This window comes from Akebia trifoliata, chromosome 1, assembly GCF_017979445.1.
Source record: "Akebia trifoliata isolate Shusen 1 chromosome 1, ASM1797944v1, whole genome shotgun sequence".
Lineage (NCBI taxonomy): Eukaryota > Viridiplantae > Streptophyta > Magnoliopsida > Ranunculales > Lardizabalaceae > Akebia > Akebia trifoliata.
Window position 1 is genome coordinate 29,867,661 of NC_141375.1, and position 26,347 is coordinate 29,894,007.

The window sequence follows — 26,347 nt, forward strand, 5'->3', positions numbered from 1 at the left end:
TTCGGTCTCGTTCATGAACGAGAGATGTCAAAATGAATTTTAAAATCACGTAAAATTTCAATCAGACTAAAATGTAGAAATGATCAACAGCCATAATTTTTAGCCAAATGTTAATCCACCTACCATAACTTTAAAGTCAAAACTGCCCAATCCACCTACCAAAACAAAAAAATTGACAAATGGTGATTTAGGTTACTAAGTTTTGATAAATATTTGAAATACCCCTGTATTTTCAAAAGCTTTTGACATGTATCCTTAGAACTCATTTTTTACGATTTACTAGTAAAATGAGATAGGCACTCTCATCTTCAATCTCTACTTGAAAAGCCCTTAATTTTTACTCCTTAAATTTGGTCACCTTCAACCTTAAAATGCTACTTAAGCTTTTTGGGGATGTGGAAGATAATGAAATTTTCATTTGAAAAATTCAATATCTTTCAAAAAGTGAAGGCGAAGCTGAAAATCATGGATTGAAGAATAGGTTGAATACGTTAAAAAAAAAAAAAAAAAAATCAAGGGTTCTTGATCTTTTTTCATTATTTATTAGTCTATAAAGAAGACATCCATTAAGGGGGCATGTCGTCACTTTGAAAACATGGGTATGTCCGATATTCACCAAAATTTTGGAGGGGTATGTTTAAATTATTAAAAAAAAAAGTAGAATACGAAATTGACATTCGAACACCCCTGAGCAACACAAAGACCAATTCTCAAACAAAATCAGAAAGAAAGAGATAGAGAGAGAGAAAGGGCAAATCACCAACCACCACTCACTAGCGATGGGGTATCCATCTCGATCTGGTGGAGGAACCCTCGGCCACCCACTATATACCTCCAACATCATCTCATTTTAATAAATATAATATAAAATAAAATCAAAACCAATCTCTCATATATCTTATATCTTTAAATTTGCTCATTTAACCTCCTCTCTCTCTCTCTCTATCAAATTTTCTTAGAAGAAAAGAAGAAACAATCACTCATTCTCCCTTCTATCAGTAAGTTTTGCACTATCTCTACTTGCCTGCATTTTTCTTTTTAGAGATTTTGTCGAACATCTGTATATATGATTTGTTAGTTTCTTATGCGATTAAGGAAATTTGTATTGTTTTTTATGTATTAGGAGGTAATGGGGTGTTTTTGTTGAGATCCATTTGGACATCAAACATCTATTCCTCTCATGGCATCTCTTCTCTCACATCTTGTCTAATTGCTTCGATTTGTAGAAGAGATCTGTGTCGCCATTTGATTACATATTTGATATTTTGTTCAATTTTTCGTTTTTTAAGAGATTACAATTACTTTTCTGTAGATCCATATATATAAATGATTGTTGCTATTGTTTCTTAAAGAGTCTCTGGATGAATTTTTATAGATCTCAATCGTTTCACAGATTCTGTTTTCTGAAGAGCTCTATAAATATATATCATTTAGGGATTTGTGTGATTGTTTGCTTTCTTACTCAAACCTTGATTATAATGTATTTGCCTATTTAGTGGTCATCATCCATTTCTCTCCTAATTTCTCTTAATTGATCATCCAACAGAGCTGATCTTTCTCCACAATAAAAATGAGAGGAGGAGGTCTATGGCAGCTCGGGCAATCCATCACACGCCGCCTTGCTCAATCTGACAAGAAATCTGTAGCACGTCGATGCTTCGCTACTGAAGCAGATCTCAAGAAGACGGCTCTGTACGACTTTCACGTCACCCATGGTGGGAAGATGGTCCCTTTTGCAGGTTGGAGTATGCCAATCCAATACAAGGACTCCATAATGGATTCAACTCTGAATTGTAGGGAGAATGGTAGCCTCTTCGACGTTTCACACATGTGTGGACTGAGCCTCAAAGGGAAGGATTGCATTTCGTTCCTTGAGAAGCTAGTGATTGCTGATGTTGCTGGGCTTGCCCCTGGAACTGGGACACTCACTGTCTTTACGAATGAGAAAGGAGGGGCGATTGATGATTCTGTGATCACCAAAGTGAAGGATGATCACATTTACCTTGTTGTCAATGCTGGGTGTAGGGAGAAGGATTTGGAGCATATTGAGGGGCATATGAAGGCGTTCAAGGCCAAGGGTGGGGATGTATCATGGCACATCCATGACGAGAGATCTCTTTTAGCTCTTCAGGTTAGTTCTCAACTCTCCTCGTTTTTTTGGACACTGATGTTTTGTTAATCTGTGTTGGTAATTTCTTTGTCACTTGCCCACATCCAAAGTAGGCTTCTAAACTTTTGCATGTTGTGGATTAGCAGCATTTTGGGATTTCTTTGCTCTGTTTTATGTTTTTTTTTTTCTTTTTTCGATAAGGGATTTTCATTAAAAGGAGTGGTAGAGATGAGCAGCAAAAGATATCCCAGTGACCAACTAGAACAACCCTACAAAAAGGGAATCTTACCAACCCAAGTCCCATTTGCCCACGAAATCCTCCCCCCTCCCCCCCCCAAAAAAAAAAAAAAAGATAAAAAAAGAAAAGCTCTTTATATATTTTACACTAGAAAAAAAATATACCCGTAATGGAAATAATGATGTCATGCAAAGGAAGCTCTTAATCCTAAGACACTGATTCCTCTCCTTTTGGATACCACAGCAAATTACAAAGGGAATAAGTGACCACAAGATTCTCTTAGGCATCGAAATAGTAACACCCAATGACAACCATTACTCAAATAAAGACCTCAAGGACTAAGGAAAGCACACGAGATACCAAACAAACCCATCTGATGAACCCAAACCTCGCGAGCAACCATGCAATGGAGAAGTAAGTGATTGTTTAGGTCCAATGTTGTCTTCTTATTTTTTTTTGAAAAGTAATGTTGTCTTCTTATTTGAGTTTGGCATCTATGACCATTGTGGATTCTTTATTTATTTTTTATTTTTGGTTTCAACTCCTTGAGAAAAGTTGTTTCATTTAAATTATTTTTGTTGGACACTTGCCTTGATGGTTTTCTATTGGTTCTTCTACAGTTATGGGGCAGTTAGGATCTTAACTTCTCATTGTGTGCTTCCATTTTCTTTATTCTTGGTTTGCTTCTTTCTATTTCAAAATTTGAGCATTATAGAGATTATATGGACATTTCTGGTGCAGGGTCCTCTTGCGGCACCTGTTCTGCAACATCTAACAAAAGATGATTTAAGCAAGGTTTACTTTGGGGAGTTCAAAATGTTGGATATCAATGGGGTGCATTGCTTTCTCACAAGAACCGGGTATGTTGATATTTTGATTTCCTATTACTAGTTTACAAATTACATCTCAAACTATGTATGGTTAAGAGTCTTCATTTCTTGCTTTTGGAGCTTTATCGTAATGATTTCTTTACCAGTCATCAATTGCCTCTTGTTGCAAAAAATTGTGATCATCAAGGAGAAAATTATAATACCATTCTTTATTCGAGATGGAAAATGCACCTTTGAATCTCTTCTATTACGAATTACTTGTTAAAAGACTTTAAGGAATTTTTTTTGGATGCATCTTTTTAAAGTCATTAATATCATGCTTCCAGGAAATCAGAGTTCTGTTTTATTCTAAAATTTCTATTAAATCTGTTAAGAAGTTTGTCACATCTGATGGAACTCATATAGCTGTCCAAACTGACAATATATTAATCTTCAACTCATAGAACTTAGGACATATTCATCTTCAACTCATAAAACTTAGGATTGATTTATGCTTCAGACGCCTTCTCTAGTAATTTTTTCCCCCCATTTAGAAGAAAATAGTGAATAGTAGATGAATTCTAGATCTTTGCATGAGCTTCTCAGGTACACTGGTGAAGATGGTTTTGAAATCTCTGTTCCTTCAGAGCACGCTGTAGATCTTGCAAAAGCAATATTGGAGAAATCTGAAGGGAAGATAAGGTTGACTGGATTAGGTGCTCGAGACAGTCTCCGACTTGAAGCAGGTCTGTGTTTATATGGTAATGACATGGAACAACACACGACACCTGTAGAAGCAGGACTTTCATGGGCCATAGGAAAGAGAAGAAGAGCCGAAGGTGGTTTCTTAGGTGCTGAGGTGATTCTCAAGCAACTCGCAGATGGTCCAGCAATCAGACGTGTTGGCTTTTTCTCGACTGGTCCACCTCCAAGGACCCACAGCGAGATCCTCGATGGAAATGGGAATGCCCTCGGTGAGGTGACGAGTGGGGGATTCAGTCCATGCCTCAAGAAGAATATAGCTATGGGGTACGTGAAATCCGGATCTCACAAGAGTGGAACTAAGGTCAAGATTGTTATTCGAGGGAAGTCTTATGATGGTGCTGTGACGAAAATGCCATTTGTGCCTGCGAAATACTACAAATCATCCTAGATCATGGTGGAACCAGCCCCAAGTTTTTTTTTTTTGTTGTCTTTTTGACTTCGAATATTTCTGATGTACCGGATGCTGTAATTAACAGTAACGTCTATGCTGCAAAAGTTTTAAGGTAAATATTTCATAATCATTTTTACTACACTATTTACTTCTAAATATTTCACAATCATTTTCTTTTATCCTATTTGAAAAAATGGCCTACATAATGTGTTACCAACCACAGTTATTAACTGTAGATTTGAGACTTTTTCTCTTATTTGGTTTCCTCATGGCAAGTTGGTCTTAAAAACCAACAAATTCTATTTATTTCTGATTGCTAGTCACGTGTAAATATGAGAGGATTTTTTTTTTTTTTTTTTTTTAAATTTTATTTTAGGTTTTTGGCTAACCAAGTTGTAGTCAAAATTATGTTTCGAGTTTTTCAAAAATTGTTTAGCTTACACCTTAGACAAAGAGGCACCTAAAGACCCTTCTAAACCGAGGGTGGGTGTGCCTCTCAAATACTATTTTTATGCTAAAATTATATATTCTCTTCTATTTCTTCATCAATGTTAACATACGATGTGAAACATTTAAAAATAAAATAATAATATATATGCCAAGTCATTATATATATATATATATATAAAAGGTTTCAAAAAACAGTACTTAGTTATATTTTGCAATGAATATAAAAGAGTAATTTACTCCAAAAATATTCAACTATTTAAATATTAAATAATATTTTTTATTATTATTAACAATGTAGAGAATTAAACTTGAATTTCAAAAATGTATGACCACCTTAATCCTTTTATTTTTTTTAATACTAATTATTTACATAAGTTATTTATTATTATTTTTTGATAGGTTTACATAAGATATTATTTAAAAACTTCATACATGTGAATCTAGTACCTCAAATCAACCCCCCCCCCCCCCCCCGCGGCCCCGCCCACACACACACAAATAAAAATATCTATCTTGAATACGTTCGTGAACAGAAATTAATCTAAAAGGCTTTTCGAACAATGACTGCAAAGACCTTTTTTTTAAAAATATGTACCAAAAAGTCTCATTTAAAAAAATATGGACTCTAGTACCAAATTTATCAAACATTAGTCTAAAAAGGATTTTTGAAGCAAAAATACATAACCCTTTCAATGATTTTTGAAGTTTAAAGAAACATATTTATTTGAGAATATTTGAGCTACTCCTATGTTTTATAATTAGGGATATGCCCCTTAACTATAGTCATCTCTTAAGGATCAACTAAAAAAAAACTTATTTCTCTTACTGAAATTAGTAATCTTTAAATCACATATATGATAATGATGATGATGACGACGACGACTATAACAATGATGATGGTGGAGATGAGTATAATCATCATCAAATTGATTTGGTCTATGTACATTAGATTCATTAAAATATATAAATAATTTTAAATAATTAAAACATAATTTTAAAACTTAACTTGAATGTTCATCGAATTGATTCAATTAAAATATTAACAACTAGACATAAATGAGTCAAAAAAAATTATATTGAATTTATGAATAGATTTTAATAAATAAAATATTTATATTTTATTTTTCATAAAAATATTAATAACTATATAAATTGGTCAAATTTTTTATGACTCCTATATTTTAGATCAAACACTTTGTAAAGTTATTAAAAGGGCATTTCATATATTTTTCTTAAAAAGGTATTTTATTAAATCAGACTTAAATAATCCGTATTCTTTATTCTCAATAAAGAGTCCTTTAGAGTCATTCTCCCAAGACTTTTTGCTGAAAGGTCACAACATCACGACCATGGTAGACCACCTTAATGTCTGGAGGACTTCAGCACCCGAAACACATGGTACTGTACAAAAACCTCCATGCCACACAAGTGCTCCCTTTATTTTTAATAAGTAAATTCATTTATAACTATAAAATTGAAACTTAGTCGGTTGCGATGGCCAACCAAGCACACAAGCGCAATTACAAGAGATTAATTTCTATCAATACAGGACACCCCTTCCCATCTAAAGACGAAATCCTCAAACCTTACCCCTCTAAACTCAGGATACACTTTAGACCACAAGAACAACAGCCCTAAAATTGAAATCATGATCAACCGGATATCCAAAGATTTGTTCTCAAATATTCTCTCTCTAGGCTCATGTTTATTACCAGTCTTTTAGCTTAGCACTATCTTCAAGAAAGAGCACTACTGCCAAGGCAAGTTGAATGATCTAAGAAGGAAGCATTGGCCTTTGACCAGCCTTTCTAATCAAAACCACTAGGGCAATCGCATTGCAGGCTTGCAGCCATACAAACATGGACCTCACTTGAAAGAAAAATCCAACCCAGAGAAGCTACATGAATGATAAATAGCAAATACTATTCAATTATTTAGTAAAGGAGCATAATCTATTATACAATTCCAAGAGAGATCTAAAATTGGAGAATTCCCCATCAAATGGGAAGCAAACACGAAAGGAATATAACGACATATTGATATAAGAGAGAAATATAAACCATGAATTCGTAACCTAATAACGACTCTCCTTGCAAATTCAATTAAAATAAGCCGCAAGTGTAGAATCTGTTGAAGGGGTAAACCAACATGATTCTACAAAATTTTAGCAAATTTATTCTAGTTCAATAATAATAATATTGAAATAGACAAAAATCTAAGTATACCAGCAAATCATAAAGTGCAAGTAGTTTGCCAAGGTTTGTGATCATATATCAAGGAGAAGTCTGCGAGGGTCCTCAACAACATCCTTGACACGGCGCAAGAAGAAAACTGCCTCCCTTCCATCAATCAGTCTATGATCGTATGTCAGTGCAATGTACATCATTGGCCTTGGAACAATCTCTCCTCCAACGACCATTGGACGGCTCACTATCGAGTGCATACCCAGAATAGCCGACTGCCATAAAGGTTTGTTAGTCAGATTTTCTTTTTGATTATTAAGGAATAACTTCAGTTGAGTATGTAGTCCAATATATCCAATTTTTCTCCAACTGAATCAAAAGATGTGGCTATACAGAGATGATGTACCTGAGGGGGATTTATGATGGGAGTACTCAAGAGGCTTCCATAGACACCACCATTAGATATTGTAAATGAGCCTCCGGCCATCTCGTCAATTGAAATAGTTCCTTCAGTTGCTTTCTTTGCGAGGTTGTTTATCTCTTTCTCTATCTCACCAAAATTCATTTTTTCAGCATTACGGATGACTGGAACGACAAGGCCCTGGAAAAATAAACAAAGGTGACTCAATTCAGTTCAAATACTGACATCTTTAGTTTTTACATATTGTTGGTTAATTTTTAAATAGCTTTACTTTTTATCCAGCTATCCCACTCAGTGGCCGACACTTTGTGATTCCGTCTGGATAAGATCATCCATCAATAACACCAATGGTTGACCAATTTTTTAGAATAAAATATTATTATCTAAAAGTTTCTCTATAATTACTCAATGATCAGAAGGGCTAGAAATTAGGGGTACCTTCTAACTAAGATTGGAAGGCATGCCCGCTAGAAATCAGATACTTCGAAATTAGAGATTCTAATATTCTAAGATAAAATCTTTGAATAAAAATGTGACCTAAAGTGACATAGCAATAAAGTTATAGGACAAAGACAAACCTTCGGAGTACCAACAGCAATACTGATATCAATATAATCTCTGTATATGATGTCATCCCCATCTATGACCGCATTGACAATTGGCTGATTCTGGAGCCCACTAACCACAGCCTGGAACGTAGCGAAAATGATGTCAAACGAAAACATAAATATTTCCCTGTATGAGTGTGTGCAAATTAAAGATATGGCACAATGATACCTTCACAAATCCCGACATAAACCCTAACTTCACTCCATGCTTTTCCACAAAAGCATCTTTATAATCAGAACGGAGCTTCATCAAGTTGGTCCTGCATTATGCAGGATATCAAAAAGGGAAACCAATCACAATACGGTAATGTTTCTATTATCTCTAGAACTATATATAAGAACAATTGCATGGGCACATCATTCTAAAAGTCAAAAACATTAAATGTGTCAAAACATGCATATTAAGTACAAAGATAGGTTGCATTGAAAAATAAGAGGCAATGCTAAGTAGAGGAATACATAATAGGTGAATTAGAACTTACATATCGACTTCATTAAATGTGGTTAGCATTGCAAATGTATTTTGAGAATCTTTCAGGCGTGAAGCAACCCGTTTTCTGAGCCTTGTCATTGGAACCTGCAATCATGGGACTTTTAAAAATAGTTGAGCAATGATAACAGGCTTCCTTTTGCTAAAACGTCCCATTTGTGAGTAACAGGATAAAGTTCAATGAATTCATACCAAGTATATCTTTGAAAAAGAGCTTCTATTGCACAACTTCTTTTACTAAGAGCACCCCAAGATGTGTGCTAGTGCTTTGGTGATATTTCATATGAAATGGGGTGGTCTTAGCAAATGTTGGGGTGGCAATAGAATCTCTCTTTTGAACATATGGAGAAGAAAGAACATAAGACTTACACGTCTTTCTCTTTCCTTAGGAGGAAGCACAGGTTCAGTAGCCGAGGCTTTAGGAGCTGGAGTAGAACGTGCTTTAGGCTTCTCCTTAACAACCACGGATTCTACTTTCGGCTTCTGTTTGTCGACTTTGTCCTCTGCAGGAGGGGGTGGCGGAGAAGCATCCTTAACTGTTTTCTCTTCTGATGGAGGATCAGCATGTGTCACACCATCACCAGACTTTGAAATGACAGCGATCTTGGTTCCCGGTTCCACAGTATCACCTTCCTTGGCTACAAACTACCAACAAATATAATTGCCACATTTAGAAGTTTATTGCCTTCCAAAGAAGAATCAAGAAAAAGAAACAGTACTTAGTTACAACAGCAAACAATTCAGTGGGAATGATATTTTACCTTCTGAATAACTCCAGCTTCAGGACTAGCAACATCAATTGTAACCTGATGGTAGTGCACAATTCAAGAATCATGAAATATATATTTAGCGCCAGTAACATCCCTCGGGATTTCTAAATTCATGAGAAGTACCTTATCAGTTTCAACTTGAGCAATTGGTTCATCAACTCTTACACTATCACCAGGTTCTGCTCCCAATATATCACATACATGAGTTCCCAAACAAGAAGTTTATGTGTGTGCATGAATACATACTCAATGACATACAAGCACAAAGAATAATGTTTTTAATGTGTGAAGCATTATAAGGATACATACTCTTCAAGAATTTTGCCAAAGTGCCATCAGTAATGGATTCACCCATGTATGGGACAACAGCTTCAACCAAATCACCTTCATTGAAAAAAGAAAGAAAGAAGCATTTCAACTTAAAATGCTTCAAGGAAAAAACCAATTATTAGCATGTATAAGAAGGACTAGCTACAAGGAAAGCACATGGATATCGCACCATTGTCTGAAGAAAATGATCTGCCCCACACTTGGATGGGAGAATCTTTTTGGAGTAATACAACCAATTCCCTACATTAAATATCATATGCAAAATTATGAGTGATACCAAGGAAGCATATATCAAGGAATGGTAACCTTCCCCACCTCCACCGCAAACAAATGTTAAAAAAAAAAAAAAAAAACATTGTGGATGAGTTGAGGTGGATTTTAGTGTCAACTCCCACAAACTGGGAAGTTCAAGAGGAACAAATAAAGTGATTGCGAAACATGTAAAGGATGTATTTCTCTAATATAAAAAAAATAGTATAGGAGATGATGCTAACCTGATAGGCTTCAAACTAACTGGACCACCTGTAATGGCACAGAATTCTTAGAAATCAGTTCTTATGAAGTTGAAAACAACCATATTTATCGTAATCAGTTTCTACCAAGCAGCCAGTGAACTATTTTAAGTTCGTAATATTACCTGGCAAAATATGGGAACTAAAGTTCCGAGCATGTTTAGGTCCTCCTCCAAGATGTAAAATCTGTACGGCTTACAAATAATAGTAAGCAGCGATTTAAAAAAAACATATATTCCACAGTATCACTGCAAGAAGGTTCCAAGAACTCCAGAAAACAACTCTAATACATAAGCAAGCATTAGCCAAGTTAGTGAGACTTAGTCAACTAGAAACTACACACGCCTCATAAAAGACTGTCATCAGTGTTGTTAGCACAACATAATTTATATGACTTGTATATAAATTTTTTTAGGAAAACTCCACACCGTCATTTCTCATGGAGGCTGCTTCATCCACATACGTAGCTTTCTATACAAATTTACTATGCTTCAATAATCTAAGGATGTTTGTGACCTCATGAAGATAAATAGAAGGTGACATATGAATTTTACAACCATCTCATTTTCTGCATAGGAAACTCAAATCCTTCCGCTAAATGGATCTTTTCCATCCAAGGCAGAAGTACAGCTCATTTTAGAAAAAAAGAAGAAAATTATCAAAGCTGTCGGAAATAGCCTACAAAGACCATCCTAGAAGTAAATAAGTGATAATGCATGAAAGAAGCTCAACAACCTTCTAAAAATCTCAAATTGGTATTTGTTTTTTTTTTTCCCTCCTATGAATCTCCTTCCCAACTTACTTACAACGATATGCCGAGTTTGAATACTTCTATTATAACCAAATACTATCTAAGTGTACAAATATATCCGCAAAAGACAATAAGCAATTTTAATGGATGCTCTCAACCACAAGAGCGCATTATTGAATTAAGATAAAGAAAAACAAACAAAAAACAAATAGAGAGCAACTAATGGAAGCCATGGCCCATTGATACCTCTTTGCCTGCCACTGTATAATTTCTTGGTGCAGATACTGCAGGTCGAATCTTCTGCATCGACTTCCCTAAAATCTAAAGACAAAAACACAAATAATTGGCTTAAAAGACAAAAAAATTCTACTTCTTCATGAAATCAAATTAGTTTATCAAAATTCAACTAAATGAACCGCAAATCAATAACAAATAACCAAAAAATTAATCAATAAATAATAATAAATCAATTTAAAAATAAATTCTACCAAAGAAGCATTAGAGCTGGCTTTTCGCCTTATAATCCCCCACATCTTTCCTTCTTGGGATCAACCTAATCATCAGTAGAGTAAAAGATAAATCAAATTCTAGATATTAGAAGTGATCTGATCAAACATTTTTGTGAAATTCGATTCATAAAAGTCGCGATTCGAATAAGTCTCTTGATTCTACAATTAAAAGTTGAAACCAACAATGATCCAAAGAGGAAAAAAGGTTATTAAACAGAATGATAAATCTAAAATCAGTATTGATCCAAGAACAAGAGAAATATATTAAAAAATGGAGAACTGAAGACAAAGAAAAATACCAAAAGTAATGAAACCTTAGATTTGAGAGGTAGTAGCCATGAAAACAGATCTAAATAAATAAAAAAAGACAAAGTAGCAAACCTGGTTCAAAAAACACAATCAGTTTCTTTAGAAAAGCAGATCGAGCGATGTATGATTTAGAGAATATATATTGATGGTGTTGCTCCTCCTGGCTATCTCTAGAACTTGTCTACGCTTTTTCTTTGGGTTCTTTGTATCTCACATGCTCACTCTATTTCCGCTTCTTTGGGGCGGTATTCTGGGGTGGCAGAGTAACTTTCAATTCCTGCGCGAACATGGGTTACGCACGTGGCTGTTGAGGTGCTGGTCATGCCAAAGCGTAAACAGGTTGCTCCCAGCGAGAAACATTTTCCTTACAGACTTAGTCTTAGTAAGATTTCATATTTTAATTGCGATTTTTCATGAAATTTAAAATTTATGCAAAAATAATGATCGAATTCAACACCACACCACTCTAGATTACATGGATAAAATTAATAGTTGTGCAACGGTGACCTTAAGCCGGAACCTCATATCGCACTCTTGACATGATAGTGGATAGGAATCATAGATATTTTATTCGTATCTCGATGAAATATCTTTGGTTCCCATACACTTTTACGATGATAAGAAGTGTGATATGAGATTCCAACCTTAGGGCACTTCATCATTATTTTTAAATTAAATCTAGAAAAATAATAAATCAAAACATTATTTTTGAACGACTTGATTAATGGTTTTGAAAATAGACAATTACTTCATTCCCACCAATCTTTCAAATTTAAGATTAAAATTTAACAGTAAAAAATAATTTTTTTTAATTAATTATTTATCAGCTTCAGATAATTTAGTCCTCTACATCCTTATGACTTTGGATCATGTTTTTTATGCCACTAAGTTGTAGCTGAACCCTTAGTAAGATTTGAAATCTTACTAATTTAGTAAAGACAGACTTACCTTTTCCTCTTTACCATCTTCACGTGGCAAAACGAGATAGGTTCTAAGATTTTTAAGGGGAATTCTAACCTCAACCCTGGGTCAAGACTTTCTTCTTAGTGGGTGTTTGGATGTGAGGAATAACACAGATTTCCTTGAAATCACTTTCAAATTTCTAGGGATTAACACATTCTTAACGATAAGTTTGTCCTGAGAAGTCTAACATCTTTTTATCGGATGGGCTCGCATGTTTGACCTTTGTAAGAGGGTTGAGCAGTAAAGGTCATGGAATATGAGTGTGAGTGGACAAGTAAGCACTATAGAATTATTTTAATGGATGGTAAGGAATAAGGATGTATTGTGCCAGTGTTCCATATGCCAAAAAGCATGTATTAAAACTTTTTCAAAAAAAGAAGAAAGCCATGTATTAATAACCCCCAAAGGATTTGGGGGATGATCATAATTATACTTAAGAAAGAGGAGGTTTTGAGTTCAAATCATCCCTTAGGAGATAATCTTAGGAACGTATCCCAAAAATTGCCTACACATGTGAGGGATTAGGGTTTGATGAGTCTTAAGTAAGAAATTCGAGGATGACAAATGGATAGAAATGCAAGGTCTAAAGGCTTCTACCTTGGGCAATAGAGATATCAACACTCTTGAAAGTCCCTTAGCAGACTTCTTGATTGACTTAGCTATTCTATATTCATTTTGTTGGAAATTTCTTAGTAAATTAAAATAATTCGATAAAAGAGATTTTTAGGACTTTAAGACTTGAATCAAATTCGATCTCTTTTAGACAAATATTCCCCCTATTAGTTAGAACCACATTATACAAAGGGTCAACGAACAAATGCCTTCAAGATACAGAGAAGTCTACACTGTAATTATTATATTGAAATATGTAAAATCCGATTTAATCTAGAACACTTGAAAAAATTAGAAACTAAAGATGTCAAGTACTTAAGTTCATAACAAGAAAAACATAAAAAAATTTCAGTGAAGAAATATAATTTTTAATTAGTATTTTATAGTCATTTTTGTGTCTGTTAACCAAAAGTCATGTTTTAATATCTCTTGGTTCAAGAGCCGTTGGATTGTGGGTGATCTCAAATTTGATGATCTAAATCGTAGCCTATCGGAGGTATGTGTCTCATACCTTTTAATCAACACCTATTAGTTGAATCTGTGTGATCTAATGGTTTTAATCGCATCAGATCGGTTGTCACTTGATTTAACGAATCAACACACTTGATCGATTCTGATCGAGTACTAACTTGATCCAACGCACTTGATCGTTCTTGATTAGGTACTATTTTGATCTATTGTATCCGATCGAATACTAATGTGATCGTGCGGTGCAGATCGTAACCGATCAATCCATCACACGTGATGGATCAACCATAACTATTGGATGTTTTAGAATCACGAAAACTTTAAGGCTTTCTAGCTCCTTGCGATAATGCGTACATGTGAAGTGTAAAGTGCTTGTCAAAGTACCCAATTGCTTTTTCGCACGACACGGGGGTAGTGCTTCACACCACCTCGAAACACCGGATCAAAGCTTTAAAAGTGCGACATAAATATAAATTAACTATGTTGACTTCTTCTTATAAAGTACTTTACTTTATCACTTGTGAGTAATGTGGGACTAAATTTTATACACACAAAAAACGCTAAAATCTAACTTAAGAAAAATCAAAAAATTAAACCACAAAAATTTGAATTTTATTTTGAAATTATTCAACAAATTTTCCTACTGACACAAATAAGTAAAAAAGATGAGAGTCAAACTAAGACAGTGACTTGTCTTATCTACCCACTTATAACTTGATATGACACACGTAATCTTAGACAAGAAGAAAGAAACCTCTCTGTATAAAGTCAAGGAGTCTCTCAGATGGGACATTTGTCATTAGTGATTAGACTAGACCATACTCTCTGCACATCCCCTTCGTCTCCACAGCTCTCACACACACACACACACACACACACACACACAATCTCTCTCTCTCTCTCTCTCTCTTTCCACCATTTGGTCTCTCTTACCTTTCTTGATTCAAGTCAATTAATTTTATTTTACCTCTTTCTCAACCCAATGATGATTGTATTGTCACAATATTGATTTAAGTGGACATCAAATCTTAGTCATTCCGTGAATCTATCCACATATACAAGATCTTTTTTTCATTTTTCAATCATTTGATGAATAAGAAGTACAAGAAACATTTTAAGAACTTGAAAATGCCTAGTTTTGAGAAGAAAAAATTGAAGATTACCCCAAACATGTGAGGGAGGGAAATACACGTGCCCAAGGATTAGTTGAACACTTTGAGGTTAGAACACCTTAGTTGAAAAAAAAAATCTATGTACTAATAAACTAGGAATTCTATAGTAATTGACCAAGCTACTAGATTGTGAATAACGTGAAAATTTTGAAGAAAAGATAAGAGAGATTGATGGGTTCAAGTCCAATCAATCTTCTTTTATCTCTTTCTCAATCCAACGGTGATCATACGGCCATATTGTTGGTTTAAGTGGATATCAAATTCTAATCATTTTGAGAATCTATCCATATATACAAGATCTTATTCACTTTTCGTTCATTCGACAAATAAGAAATATGAGAAACATTTAAGAACTTGAAGATGCCTAGTTTCAAAAAGAAAAAAATTGAGGATTATCCCACACGTGTAAGAGAGGGGACTACACGTGCCCAAAGATTAGTTAAGCACTCTAAGGTTAGAACACCTTAGTTGAAAGAAAAAAAAAAGCTAGCAAATTGTGAATAATGTGAAAATTTTGAAGAATAAATAAGAGAGATTGATGGGGGTGTTGAAGAGAAGGGATAGCTGGGCAAGTTGGTATTGAAAGTTAACCAAGACTTCAACCATTTCTGTCCCTCTAGGCCGAAGGTTAACCTGTTTGTGATTCATTGATTATGGTTTGACCCTCCTAAATACAATTTGTTTAGATCTAAATACTTAGTGTGTGTTTGGTAACACTTCTGAAGTCTGAATGGAGGTGGTCCACCTTTAAAATTCAGATTTTAGAAACTTTTATTTCCATTTGTTTTGGTTCAGATGTCAGACTCTAAAACCAAAATCTAGAAGTTTTGAACCAGTGATGGAGAGATGTTGGACGATACTTCTGAAATCTGAATTTTTTATTTTTATTCTTAAAATACCCTCCTCAAAATCCTAATTTTTATCACTTATCATTTCTTTATACGAGCCTTAAAACCCTTATTTTTTTTATTTTTCTAACTCATTTCTTTTCTACCTCTCCTTCATCTACAATTGTGTTGTCAAAGTCTCTCGATTTGTATTTGAAAATCTTATATTTTTATATGAACCATAAAACCTTATATTTTTCAACTAGAAAATGAATGATTATTTATTGTTAGAGTATTATTTTGTTGGAATATAATTTTTCAAGTATGAATTCAAAATGAAAACAATACTTTTGATGTGTTAGAAATCGAAATTAAATGTGTGGATGATTTCATTATGTAGAACATATTATGTTTTTCAGTTAATAATTTATTAAAATTATAAAAATGTATTATTGTCAAAATGATCATTATGTTTTAAAATTCTATTTATAACCAAAATATTTTAAAAATGATAAACAAACAATTTTTCTAGAATAAGATTTCAGATTCCAGATTTCAGAAAACAGACTTCAGATTTTAGACTTCAAACTTCAGAAGTGTTACAAAACATACCCTTAATCAACAAATAATTTATTTTTGTGATTGAGAAATTGAATTAGAAGTAGATTCGTTGCAATATTTTCGTAAGTTCTTTTTTTTAGTCCAACATACATAAAGAAAGAAAGAGTGGATATGAGGGTTACTCATAAATCCTAACCTGATCCAAAAACTCGCATCTAGAACTTGTACTTAACCCGATCCATATCTATTTCTTAACCGGGTCCAGCTTACTAGATCAAAATTGCTCCTCCAATTTCTAAGATCAAGATGAGAATGAGATCTCTCTCCCTTGGTTTAATTCCAATTTCGCGATTTTGAAATCCTCCATCGACATGATTCAGCTTTTGTTCACTGTAATCTTAGCAGAGATGACTTCGATTATGATGCTTTTGTTTACAACTCCTTTGAGAGAACTGATGATCTTGGGTTTGGATCAGGTGAAGCGGGGGAGAGGCCCTGTCGTGGTGAAGACGATTGCAGGGACAGTCTCTCTGGTCTTGATCTCCACTTTATACAGTATAACCAAGATCCAGAAGCGTTCTATCGAAGATGGAGCGGTTAATCCAACGGATCAGATTCTCATGGCGAAGCGTCTCTTAGAAGCGTCTCTGATGGGTAAAATTCTTCCTCATCTCCTTGTTGTGTTTGTTCGATTTTTGTTTGAATCATGATCATTAAGTAGATGTTTATGTTTTTTTTGTTTGTTGTTGAAATGTGTTTGGTGGTTCGTTTTCAGAGTTTTTGTTTCTGGATTGGAATGTAATCTGATTTCCTTTTAGAGGATTTACCAGGCAGACCTAATTGTTGCATTTTTATTACAAAAACTCCCATGTAGTTATAGTTCCGATAACTCCAAGGGACCCTTACTTTATAAAGTTTGTTACTCAACAAACCTTACTTTACGAAGTTTGTTACCCAGCAAACCTTGGAATGAGGATCCACGTCATAAAATTCAAATTATGTGGTTAATTTGTCACTCAACTGACCTTGGAGTGACTTTGGCATCCAAAAACACGATCTGATGCCACAGGGTTTTAGCAGAAAAAATTCTATGTACTTTGAATTTTTTTTTTTCAAACAAAGCTTTTACCATTGAATGTGCAATGGGGATTTTTATAGCTCCAGTTGAAGGTTCTGAAGAGCTAGGAAAGACACAGAAGACAGGAGTTGAGGTAGTGGGAACTGGGAGTAGATAAGAACACACTTGAATTAATAGAAGAGATTGCTTTAGTCATAATCGAATGGCGGGACAAAATTCATTCAGCCAACCCCGTTAAGGATTTGATGTTGATGATGACGACTTAATGCATTATATAGTAATGGAACTTCCCAATATGGGATGATCCAACTTCCTTGTCCCAAGCTCATTCTAGGCCGTTGATAGGGTTTTAGATATATTGGAATGGAAGAACAGGATTAGCTCATGTAGCCAAACCCTACTGAGAGAAATATATGATGATGACTGTGGGTTACTTCTTTTTAAAGTTCTTCAATGATAAAAGAAGGAAGAAAAATGCATTACAGAATGCTAATTCAGTGATATCCTGCATTGAGATGAAGTTCTGTGCCTTCATGGTTGTGCTTCTTATATCATTCATTCTACCAATAAATGAAACTGAATTAGCTGTAATTCATAAAGTATTGTGTAGAAAACATTCCTGGTCTTTTCCCCTCGGTCACATGCACCGCCCCCTTGGAAAGTCCTACATGCAAGAGGTTGAATCGACTGTCGACCGGACTTGTTACTCAAATACTCGATACATAAGATAGACTTAGACTTGTATGGGTCCATCTTTCAGATTAATAATCGGGTTGAGTCCATGGTGGAATATGACCACAACATGATTTACAACCCTATGTGGGGTGGTTGTGTGACGTTCAATGTCAGTTGCAGTTTTACTCTTCCACAAAATCTCATGCTTTATTTTTATTTTCGGGATTTAAACACCCATATTCTCAATAATTAATACGTGTGTTTTTTTTTTTTTGGAAGGTAATCAGGGGCTTAAGTGGCCCCCAACTTACAGTAATTCTTATGTTGTGAGTTTGAATCAAATTTGATTTGATTTTGTGCAGGATTCTCTTTATTCCTTTCATTGATGATAGATCAGTTGCACAATTATATGAGAGAATTTCTCTTGTTAACGAAGAGCATGGAAGCCATAACGAAACAGAATCAAGTTATTGAGGAAAGAAAGCGGGTACAGGCCAAAACCTTGGAGGAAGAGAGCAGTAGATGGAAGGTTGAAGTAAATAAGCTGGAATCTGTTTGCAAGACAAAAGCAAAGGAGGTGGAAGCCGGAGAAGCTCATGTCATGGATCTGAAGAAGCAATCAGAAAGGTTCCTTCTCGAGTATGACCGATTGCTGGAGGACAACCAAAGTTTTCGAGACCAATTGCAGTCAATCGATCTCATGTTGTCACATTCCAATGGTAAGAAGAGCCCACAAGGGATCCATAACACGACACTGTACAGTTTTCATTTTACTTCATAGTTTTTGGTGTATATGTTTGAGATCCTTTAATGAGAGGGTTGTCGTGTGATATATTCATGTGCGAGGAGGCGAAAAAATGTGGATGAATGAGTTGTTATTTCATATTCATCAATTCAAGTAGAGCAGGTTTTTGGTGATAACTTTTGTCATGGTGGATTCGGATGCATGATTGCCGATGTGTAGCATGGATGGACATCGCCTCGTAACTTGTTGATTGGACTTATTCATGAAATTTGTCATGTTGTATATGGATTTTGGTGAAATTCGAATCAAGAAAAAAGATATATTTCTCGGATGTTACCACCTGTTGGCATTCAGTTCTCTCTTTTCCTCGGTATATCAGTGATTCAGAGTCTCAGATCAGTACATCTTATTACCTATGATTTCATTTCAAGTAATCCAGCCCCAGCCTCGATTAATAGTATTCACCCCGAACCTGCCCCTACCCGGGCGGGGCAAAATTGCCACCAATTTCAGGGCCCAAACCAAAAGTCAGCTTTGTGCTTGGGTCGAGTCCTCAGGCAACCCAGTCTATTTCAAAGGATCTCAAGCTATGAATGGTGAAATTTCTTCATCGTTGTTCCTATCTATGTAATTCTTTGTAATGGATGAGGCCAAAATCAGTGGCCTAGGCAGAATTTTAAAATATTTATCAAAAGTGCAATCGTACTGTTCTGGGATTTATTTATTTTTACCAAGATGGGTATTTGGTCACATTTGTGATTTTACTTTCTGTGCCCTTCCTGTGAATCTCAAATAAAAGATCATGTTTCGATAAATGTTTCAAAATATGTACAGGTTGAGTAATTTAGCAAAATACTGGGCCGTTTTGATTAAACGCCCTACATTTTACAATGAAAATTTTGTTCCCATCATACAAACTCACACAAATTTCTTACATTAATATTTTTCAACTAATCTGATAAACTCTGTGTAGAAGAATTTTATGAAGATATACATAGTTTTGGATTGAACATGGCTTTCTGATTGAAACCCTACTCATGAAGTTTTACATTTATGGGTGGAACTGTAGAACTGAGAATGGGGTCGTTGTCGGATAATAGTGTTCTAGTGTTGATTATTGTAAATAATATTAAGCCTAGGAAGACTAGAACAGAGAGTGCTAATAGCATGAGCATTATCACGTGCGCTACGCCACCCTTCACCTCTCGTGCGTACTCCATCGAAGCCATGGCCAGGACTGTAAGGGGGAAAGAGTATGCCCACCAAGCTACATTGAACCTTCTCATGGATTTCCTGAATAAGGTTGGTCTGCATACCTATTTTAATTATGTCACAAGCAATAAAGCCATAATATCAGTTCAATTGTAACATTTTAATTTATTGTGTATTGGGGTTATAAAAATCAAATATTTGGAATAAGAGTTCGATCATGATGATGATGATGATGATGATGATGGGATCAGAACATGGTCTTAAAACTCATCCCAGACCAAGATGATTCAGGTGAGTCATTCCGTTCTAGGAAAACGAGCGAGATGGTCAACGTGAATCATTTTCCTCATATTTTGGCTCAACCTATATATATGAGAAAAGGTTGCATGGACCGAGGTTTACATTTGCGCCACATGGACTGTCATGTTGATCCAAATGACAACTTAGTCATCTTGTTTGTGGTCTAGATTGGGTTTGAAAAGAAATTGACAAAAATATTTTTTTTGTTCAAAAATCTTGAGTTTGAAAATGAACTGTCACTGAACTCCTAGATTTAAAATTTAAATCTAAAGCTAAAGATCTCTTTTCTCAGTTTTTTATTTTTATTTTTTATTTTTTATTTTTGAGCTTGTGCACCTACTTAAGTGAAAATCCATAAATTCTAAGAAAAAATTATTATTATTATTTAAATATAAATATGATTAATGAATGATTTTAAATTTGATTTAAATGATTTGACTCATCTGAAACATAACGACTCGGATGAGTCAACTTGATATAGCTGATCAATGGCGGACGAAGCAAGATGCCTGGTTTTAGGACGATGGGTTCAAAAATCCAATAATTTTTGTGCTGCCTGGCTATGTCATGATTTACTCTCATGGCTAGCAAAATAATCAACTTTTCAAAAACATTTACAAATCTTTACTCTTACAATGAGAGATGGATGAGTATTGTTGAAGTAAATTTTTATTCTTTAATTATTTTTTTTATATTTTAAAATCCAAATAATATTCCCTAGTGAAATTAAAAGGAAATGATATTTTATTTTATTTTCTTGAAAGATTTAAAGTTGTAAGTTGTAACAAATCATCATCAAAATCTTATTCTAAAATTATTATGTTAAAATTATATAAAAAGTAAATATGTTTTTTTATTTGCTAACCGAGTGTTCGGGCCAGCTTGCATGCACCACGACTAGTCTCGGGGAGGACTACCACAACAACCTACCGCCCTGATCTCCCAGTTAAATCATGAGAAAAATTCAAGAGGGGAATCGAACCCGTAACGTGCGCCTAACCCACACTTCACGTGTTCGCCCTTACCACTTAGACAACCCATGGGTGGATAAAAAGTAAATATGTTAGTATAAAGGGAATTACATTAGTAACCTCCATGATCTATCATTCCTTAATAAACGCCTTAAATGAGAATCCATTGTTTTCGTGAACAAAGGAAAAAAAAACTAAGTTTTTTTTCTGTCTTCTTTTAATAATGGCATTATTGTATATAATATATGGGTCCCGTTCGGCACCCTAAGTTTTACCACACACTTTAACAAACGCATTTTGTCTTACATGGGTTAGAAGTTTCGGAATGAGCTGATTTTTGGTGAGGATGATCTCTATGGTGAGGAGATCATCCTCACCAAAAATCAGCTCATTCCAAAACTTCTAACCCCATCAAAATTGATTTACAAAAAATGGACGGTCCACAATTTTTCAACGTGTAAACATGGGGCTAAACATTTCAGAATGGGCTGATTTTTAGGGAGGATGATCTTCTAATCATAGAGATCATTCTCACCAAAAATCAGCTCATTCCAAAACTTCTAACCCATGTAGGACAAAAAACGTTTGTTAAAGTGTGTGGTAAAACTTAGGGTGCTGAACATTTCCCATATATATATATATATATATATATATATATATATATAGAGATATATTTGTTATAAAAATTGCCTAATAATAATTTCTTCAGAATCTTATTGACTACTCTATATATATATTTTTTTCAGAATTAATCAAGAAGCTATGATGTAAAATATTATATCCTAAATGCAGAAAAGTATCACTTTTATAAGTATAAAAAGCATAATAAACATATTTAGGGATATTTATAAAAAAGTGATCAACTTTTGACGAACATATGATTCCTACTCACTGTTCATTTTAATTATAAAAACATAAACAATAATGAATTCATAGATTTTTAAAATGACTATTTCACAGGTTTTAAATGACTATTAACTAATTGGAAATAATCACTTAAACCCGTCGAATTCGTTACCATTCTGAATAGTTTTTTAATGTAAAAGTGATCATTTACTTTTTGGTAATTAAAATGAATTGTTATCCTGAATCATAAATAACTCATTTTCAGCTCACGGAATGGTAATTCACCCTATTTGATATTTCAAGATTAAAAAAGATATATAATCATGTTTTCTCGTTTTTAATTATGAGATAATTATTTTAATAATCCTAACCAAACCCAACTTCGAATACCTTAAATGAAAATTTAATGCTTAGAAAATTATATTAAATAATTAATTACCAGTGACGCAAAGAGGAAAAATGAGAGAAAGAAGAGCAACTTTGACCCGATACCAAAACTTCCAGATACCGAATCCCATGCCAAGCTTGCCATGCTAGGTGCAGCTATGAACAAGAAGAAAACAGGCCTCAACATTGTAGGCAACCTATCACAACCCGACAATCTTTGATATAGTGTAACAAATACCACCAAATAATGTGTGATCCCTAATGAGAAAAAACACATGGCACTCTCTCTCCACCCCATCTGAGCTGCAGCTCTTGCCCCCACCAAGTTAGCAATCACAGATATCTGACTCGTTGGATTCGCAACCATCGATAAGAATCGCTTTCCTTTCGTGAACCATTGACCATAGATCTTCACATCAAGAATCACTACAGGGACTACAAATAACCACCAGAGTACTAGATAATAATTAGTTTTAGGGGCAATGAAGGGTGAAGATTGAAGTAAGAGAAGCCAAGAGGTCCAAGGGGCAAAAAGGTAATTTACTCCTATATGGTGTAAGAATTCAGACTTAACCATGTGAAAGTGAAAGAAGCACCTCATTATGTAGAGAAGTGAGAGTATTGTTAGTGTGAAGAGAGAGAGAGACCAAAGGAAGATGAAAGCTGATGAGGGAAGGGAAACAGTGGTGTGGATGGTCTGCCATAGTAAGGCTTGGCTACAGAAAGAGAGAGTTATACGAAAGTAACCAGCATGGATTCTGGTTAAGATCCATGAAAATGATCTTTTTTGAGGGATGAAGATGGAGAGGGAGAGTTCTTGGGTTTGGGTTAGGGTTGGGTTGGTGGTGAGAGTGGAAGCATCGATGATGAGTTCTATTTGAGTCTGATGAGATCCAACGGTGTCCATTGGAATAACAGGAAAAGGTGATGTTTCTCCACTATCGAAATATATGTGTGATGGAAGTTCTACTTCTACATATAGTGAGTGTTTCTCTTTGTGTGCTTATATATAGTGACGAGAGAGGGTGGGAAAGAAACTTTGATGTACGAGAGATGCTTCAAAATATTGAAGAAACCATTTCTAGGTGGAACTTGGTTCCGGAATGTAAGGAGTGGTTGTGGAATTAGAGAATCAGAATCGTCCAAAGGATAATCTCACATTTGTGATTCGACTTTGAAAGAATAATAAATAAACATAAAAATGACACCTGCGGTATTAGTTAAAGCGCACTTGTTACGGTAGTTAATGTTACATGTATAAAAAGAGATTCTATTGACCACACCAAGGTGTTGTTTGTTAAATTGAACAAATAAGTGTTGAATAATTAAAATTGTTGAAACTGTATAAACGTTAAATTTAAGTGCTAAAATTGTTATCTGTTTACCGATCTGAATTGTACTGAACTGATTCAAATTAAGTGTTGTAATCATATAAATTTGTTTGTTACTTAATGCTGAAAACTGATAAATTGACTATATTATCATTTTCAACAATTATATGTTTAAGGAAAAATTATTAATAAAATTCAAAAATAAAAATTATTTAGTGGGAACCTAGCTGAACAAATTCTCTCTCCTCCACATCATTTAAAAAGTAAATTTTAAAATTTTTTAATTCAAATTAAAAAATAATATTAATTTAAATTAAAGAGAGAGAATATTAAATATAAATATTTCGTTAAATATTAAATATTCTAAAAAAATAAAAAAGGAAAGAGAAAATTTCTCTCTCCTCTTTTATTTTTTTAAAATATTTAATATTTAATATTATTTAAATACGTAGATGAGAGAGAAAATAGGAGAGAGATAATATTGGTGTGGGTTGCCTTATTAATTTGTGAGGTGTTTATATCATTATCCATAGGACATAAGAGGTAATATCATTTCAAGTATAAGGGCATACTTGTCCGTGTTGAAAAAGATCAGTGCTTACCGCTTTAGCAAAAAAATTAAGTGATCCAACTTCACTTAATGCTTTTCACTTATTTTTTAACAATAAGTGTTGAAAATGTGGAGTAAACAAACGTGCTGATTGCTGAAGCTAAATTGCATTCAGCATTAAGTACTGAAATCAGCGTTAAACAAACACCCCCCAACTTTTACATACAACACAAATCCTTGGTAGACTTTTTATGCATAAATTGGTGTGTTAATAGAAACTCGCATATATCCTTAGAGCATCTTCAATAGCAATACTATATTTAGTACCTCTTTTAAGTTTTATTTTTTTATATGAGAAAGCAAAAAAATTATCATATTTGACACATGTCTGTCTAGTGCTTCATCTTTAAAGAAAAATGTCATTGATATGTTTAGAATGAAAAATTATCAAAAAATAATCTAAAATAATATTTTTGCATGTTTTAGATGACAATTTGATAAAAAATAATTATTCAAAATATACTTTTTTTTAACACAAAAGAGATATTAGCCAATTTAGAGAAGGATAATGTTGAAGTAACATTGTGGGGAGACATTTCTGACATGGATGTGTGTCATAACAATAGATGCTCTTCATCGATATCTCACTCGTATCTTGCTAAAGAACATCTATAGTTATGACACACATCCACGTTAGAAACATTTTCTACAATGTTACTCCAGCATGATTCTTTTGAAAAATCTAAAAGCAATACTAACTATAATATTATTTTTAGTATATTCGATTTTTTAAAGTTCATATAGCATTTTCATTTGAGACCATTTATGGGATACAATTCCAAAATTTTAGAATTGCCACCAAATTTTGAGATGCCATTGAAGATGTTCTTAAAAAGCAAATTGATTTTCCTTCCTGACCATATTTGATAATTAATTAAATTAAATATATATATATATATATATATATACCATTTTATTAACAAGTCTTTTTTTTTTCTTTACTTATCCACTCCATATTTTTAAGATTTTATCTTTCCCTAATCACTCACGTTTCCCCTTAACAACACGTCTCTTAGAAAAATAACACAAGTCTCTACAAACTTACGAAACTTTAATAAAGAAAAATTACTTAATCAACCATGTGAGTGGGGTTTTTATTTGTAAACAATTTAATTAAAAAATAACACAAGACTCCTACGAACCTACAAATCTTTAATAAGCAAATTACTTAAGAGATCCTGTGAGAGGGGTTTCCTTTAGATAGTCGCGGACATTTTTGATATTTTTACTGTCCTTATTTATTTTAAATTTGTCAAAAATTTACTTTAAAACATCATACTCCTACGAACCTACCGAACTTTTTATAAGGGAAAATCACTAAATAATCCCATGGGAGGGGTTTCTTTCTAAATAGTCTCTGACTTTTGGAATCTAACAACAATGTGTTAGATTCAACATGTTTGTGTTAATAAAAGATACTATATTTTAAATTAAAATTGTAAATGATTATTTATTTCTTAAATATAACTTTGCAAAATAAAAATTTTATGTCATAGACTTAACATGTTTGTAAAAAATGCTAACTGCCTAGACACTTCATTTAACACTGCACTGATGTGGAGGTATGCACATAATCATAGATACTTTGACATTGTTCATAATAAAATAAAAAAACTATTCCTAACTATTAATTAATAATCTTTATTATTTCTTAAGTTAAATGGAATCTAATACAAAATATAATTATAAAATTGGATACATGGCCATTTTTATTAAAGTATGATTGATTCAATTTTTTTTATATAAAATACTCCAAACATTTACATAAAGACCCAAAGAAATAGGGTCCCGTTCAGCAACAAACATTTTGACAAATATTTTGGCAAAACATTTTTCAAAACATGGGTTAGAGGTTTTGGAATGGGCTGATTTTTGGTGAGGATGATCTCTACGGTGAGGAGATCATCCTCACCAAAAATCAGCCCATTCCAAAACTTCTAGCT

At 33.8% G+C, this 26,347-nt stretch overlaps 4 protein-coding genes across 7 annotated transcripts; 2 read left to right on the forward strand and 2 right to left on the reverse strand.

Annotated features, from left to right (window-relative positions):
- Positions 1-747: 747 nt before the first annotated feature.
- LOC147411602 (Glycine cleavage T-protein family) lies at positions 748-4,452 on the forward strand. The gene is made up of 4 exons (XM_086450207.1): positions 748-998; positions 1,547-2,131; positions 3,090-3,208; positions 3,764-4,452. Exons 2-4 carry the CDS (start codon positions 1,571-1,573, stop codon positions 4,308-4,310), a joined length of 1,227 nt encoding a protein of 408 aa, XP_086306333.1. The 5' UTR covers positions 748-998; positions 1,547-1,570; the 3' UTR covers positions 4,311-4,452.
- A 2,215-nt stretch (positions 4,453-6,667) lies between these two features.
- LOC147411603 (dihydrolipoyllysine-residue succinyltransferase component of 2-oxoglutarate dehydrogenase complex 2, mitochondrial-like) lies at positions 6,668-11,875 on the reverse strand. 2 transcript variants are annotated; one of them, XM_086450213.1, is made up of 15 exons: positions 11,719-11,875; positions 11,317-11,381; positions 11,075-11,149; positions 10,203-10,263; positions 10,060-10,087; positions 9,735-9,805; positions 9,545-9,619; positions 9,359-9,414; positions 9,227-9,271; positions 8,835-9,110; positions 8,458-8,552; positions 8,145-8,235; positions 7,946-8,056; positions 7,353-7,547; positions 6,668-7,221 (listed from the first exon to the last, which is right to left on the reverse strand). In XM_086450213.1, the coding sequence occupies exons 2-15, from the start codon at positions 11,359-11,361 to the stop codon at positions 7,030-7,032; spliced, it is 1,416 nt and encodes a 471-aa protein (XP_086306339.1). In that variant the 5' UTR covers positions 11,362-11,381; positions 11,719-11,875; the 3' UTR covers positions 6,668-7,029. The 2 variants fall into 2 exon arrangements, with proteins under 2 accessions (XP_086306339.1, XP_086306343.1); XM_086450217.1 differs by lacking the exon at positions 11,317-11,381.
- Positions 11,876-16,495: 4,620 nt separating this feature from the next.
- LOC147411604 (uncharacterized) lies at positions 16,496-19,100 on the forward strand. Of its 2 annotated transcripts, XM_086450250.1 has the most exons (3): positions 16,496-16,641; positions 16,726-16,903; positions 18,365-19,100. In XM_086450250.1, exons 1-3 carry the CDS (start codon positions 16,621-16,623, stop codon positions 18,781-18,783), a joined length of 618 nt encoding a protein of 205 aa, XP_086306376.1. In that variant the 5' UTR covers positions 16,496-16,620; the 3' UTR covers positions 18,784-19,100. The 2 variants fall into 2 exon arrangements, with proteins under 2 accessions (XP_086306376.1, XP_086306365.1); XM_086450239.1 differs by having other exon boundaries at positions 16,512-16,903.
- A 636-nt stretch (positions 19,101-19,736) lies between these two features.
- Positions 19,737-23,428, reverse strand: LOC147411605 (S-type anion channel SLAH4-like). Of its 2 annotated transcripts, none has more exons than XM_086450223.1 (2): positions 22,516-23,428; positions 19,737-20,063 (listed from the first exon to the last, which is right to left on the reverse strand). In XM_086450223.1, exons 1-2 carry the CDS (start codon positions 23,368-23,370, stop codon positions 19,779-19,781), a joined length of 1,140 nt encoding a protein of 379 aa, XP_086306349.1. In that variant the 5' UTR covers positions 23,371-23,428; the 3' UTR covers positions 19,737-19,778. The 2 variants fall into 2 exon arrangements, 1 of the variants encoding a protein (XP_086306349.1); XR_015180464.1 differs by lacking the exon at positions 22,516-23,428 and adding an exon at positions 21,125-21,469 and having other exon boundaries at positions 19,923-20,063.
- Between the last annotated feature and the right edge of the window lie 2,919 nt (positions 23,429-26,347).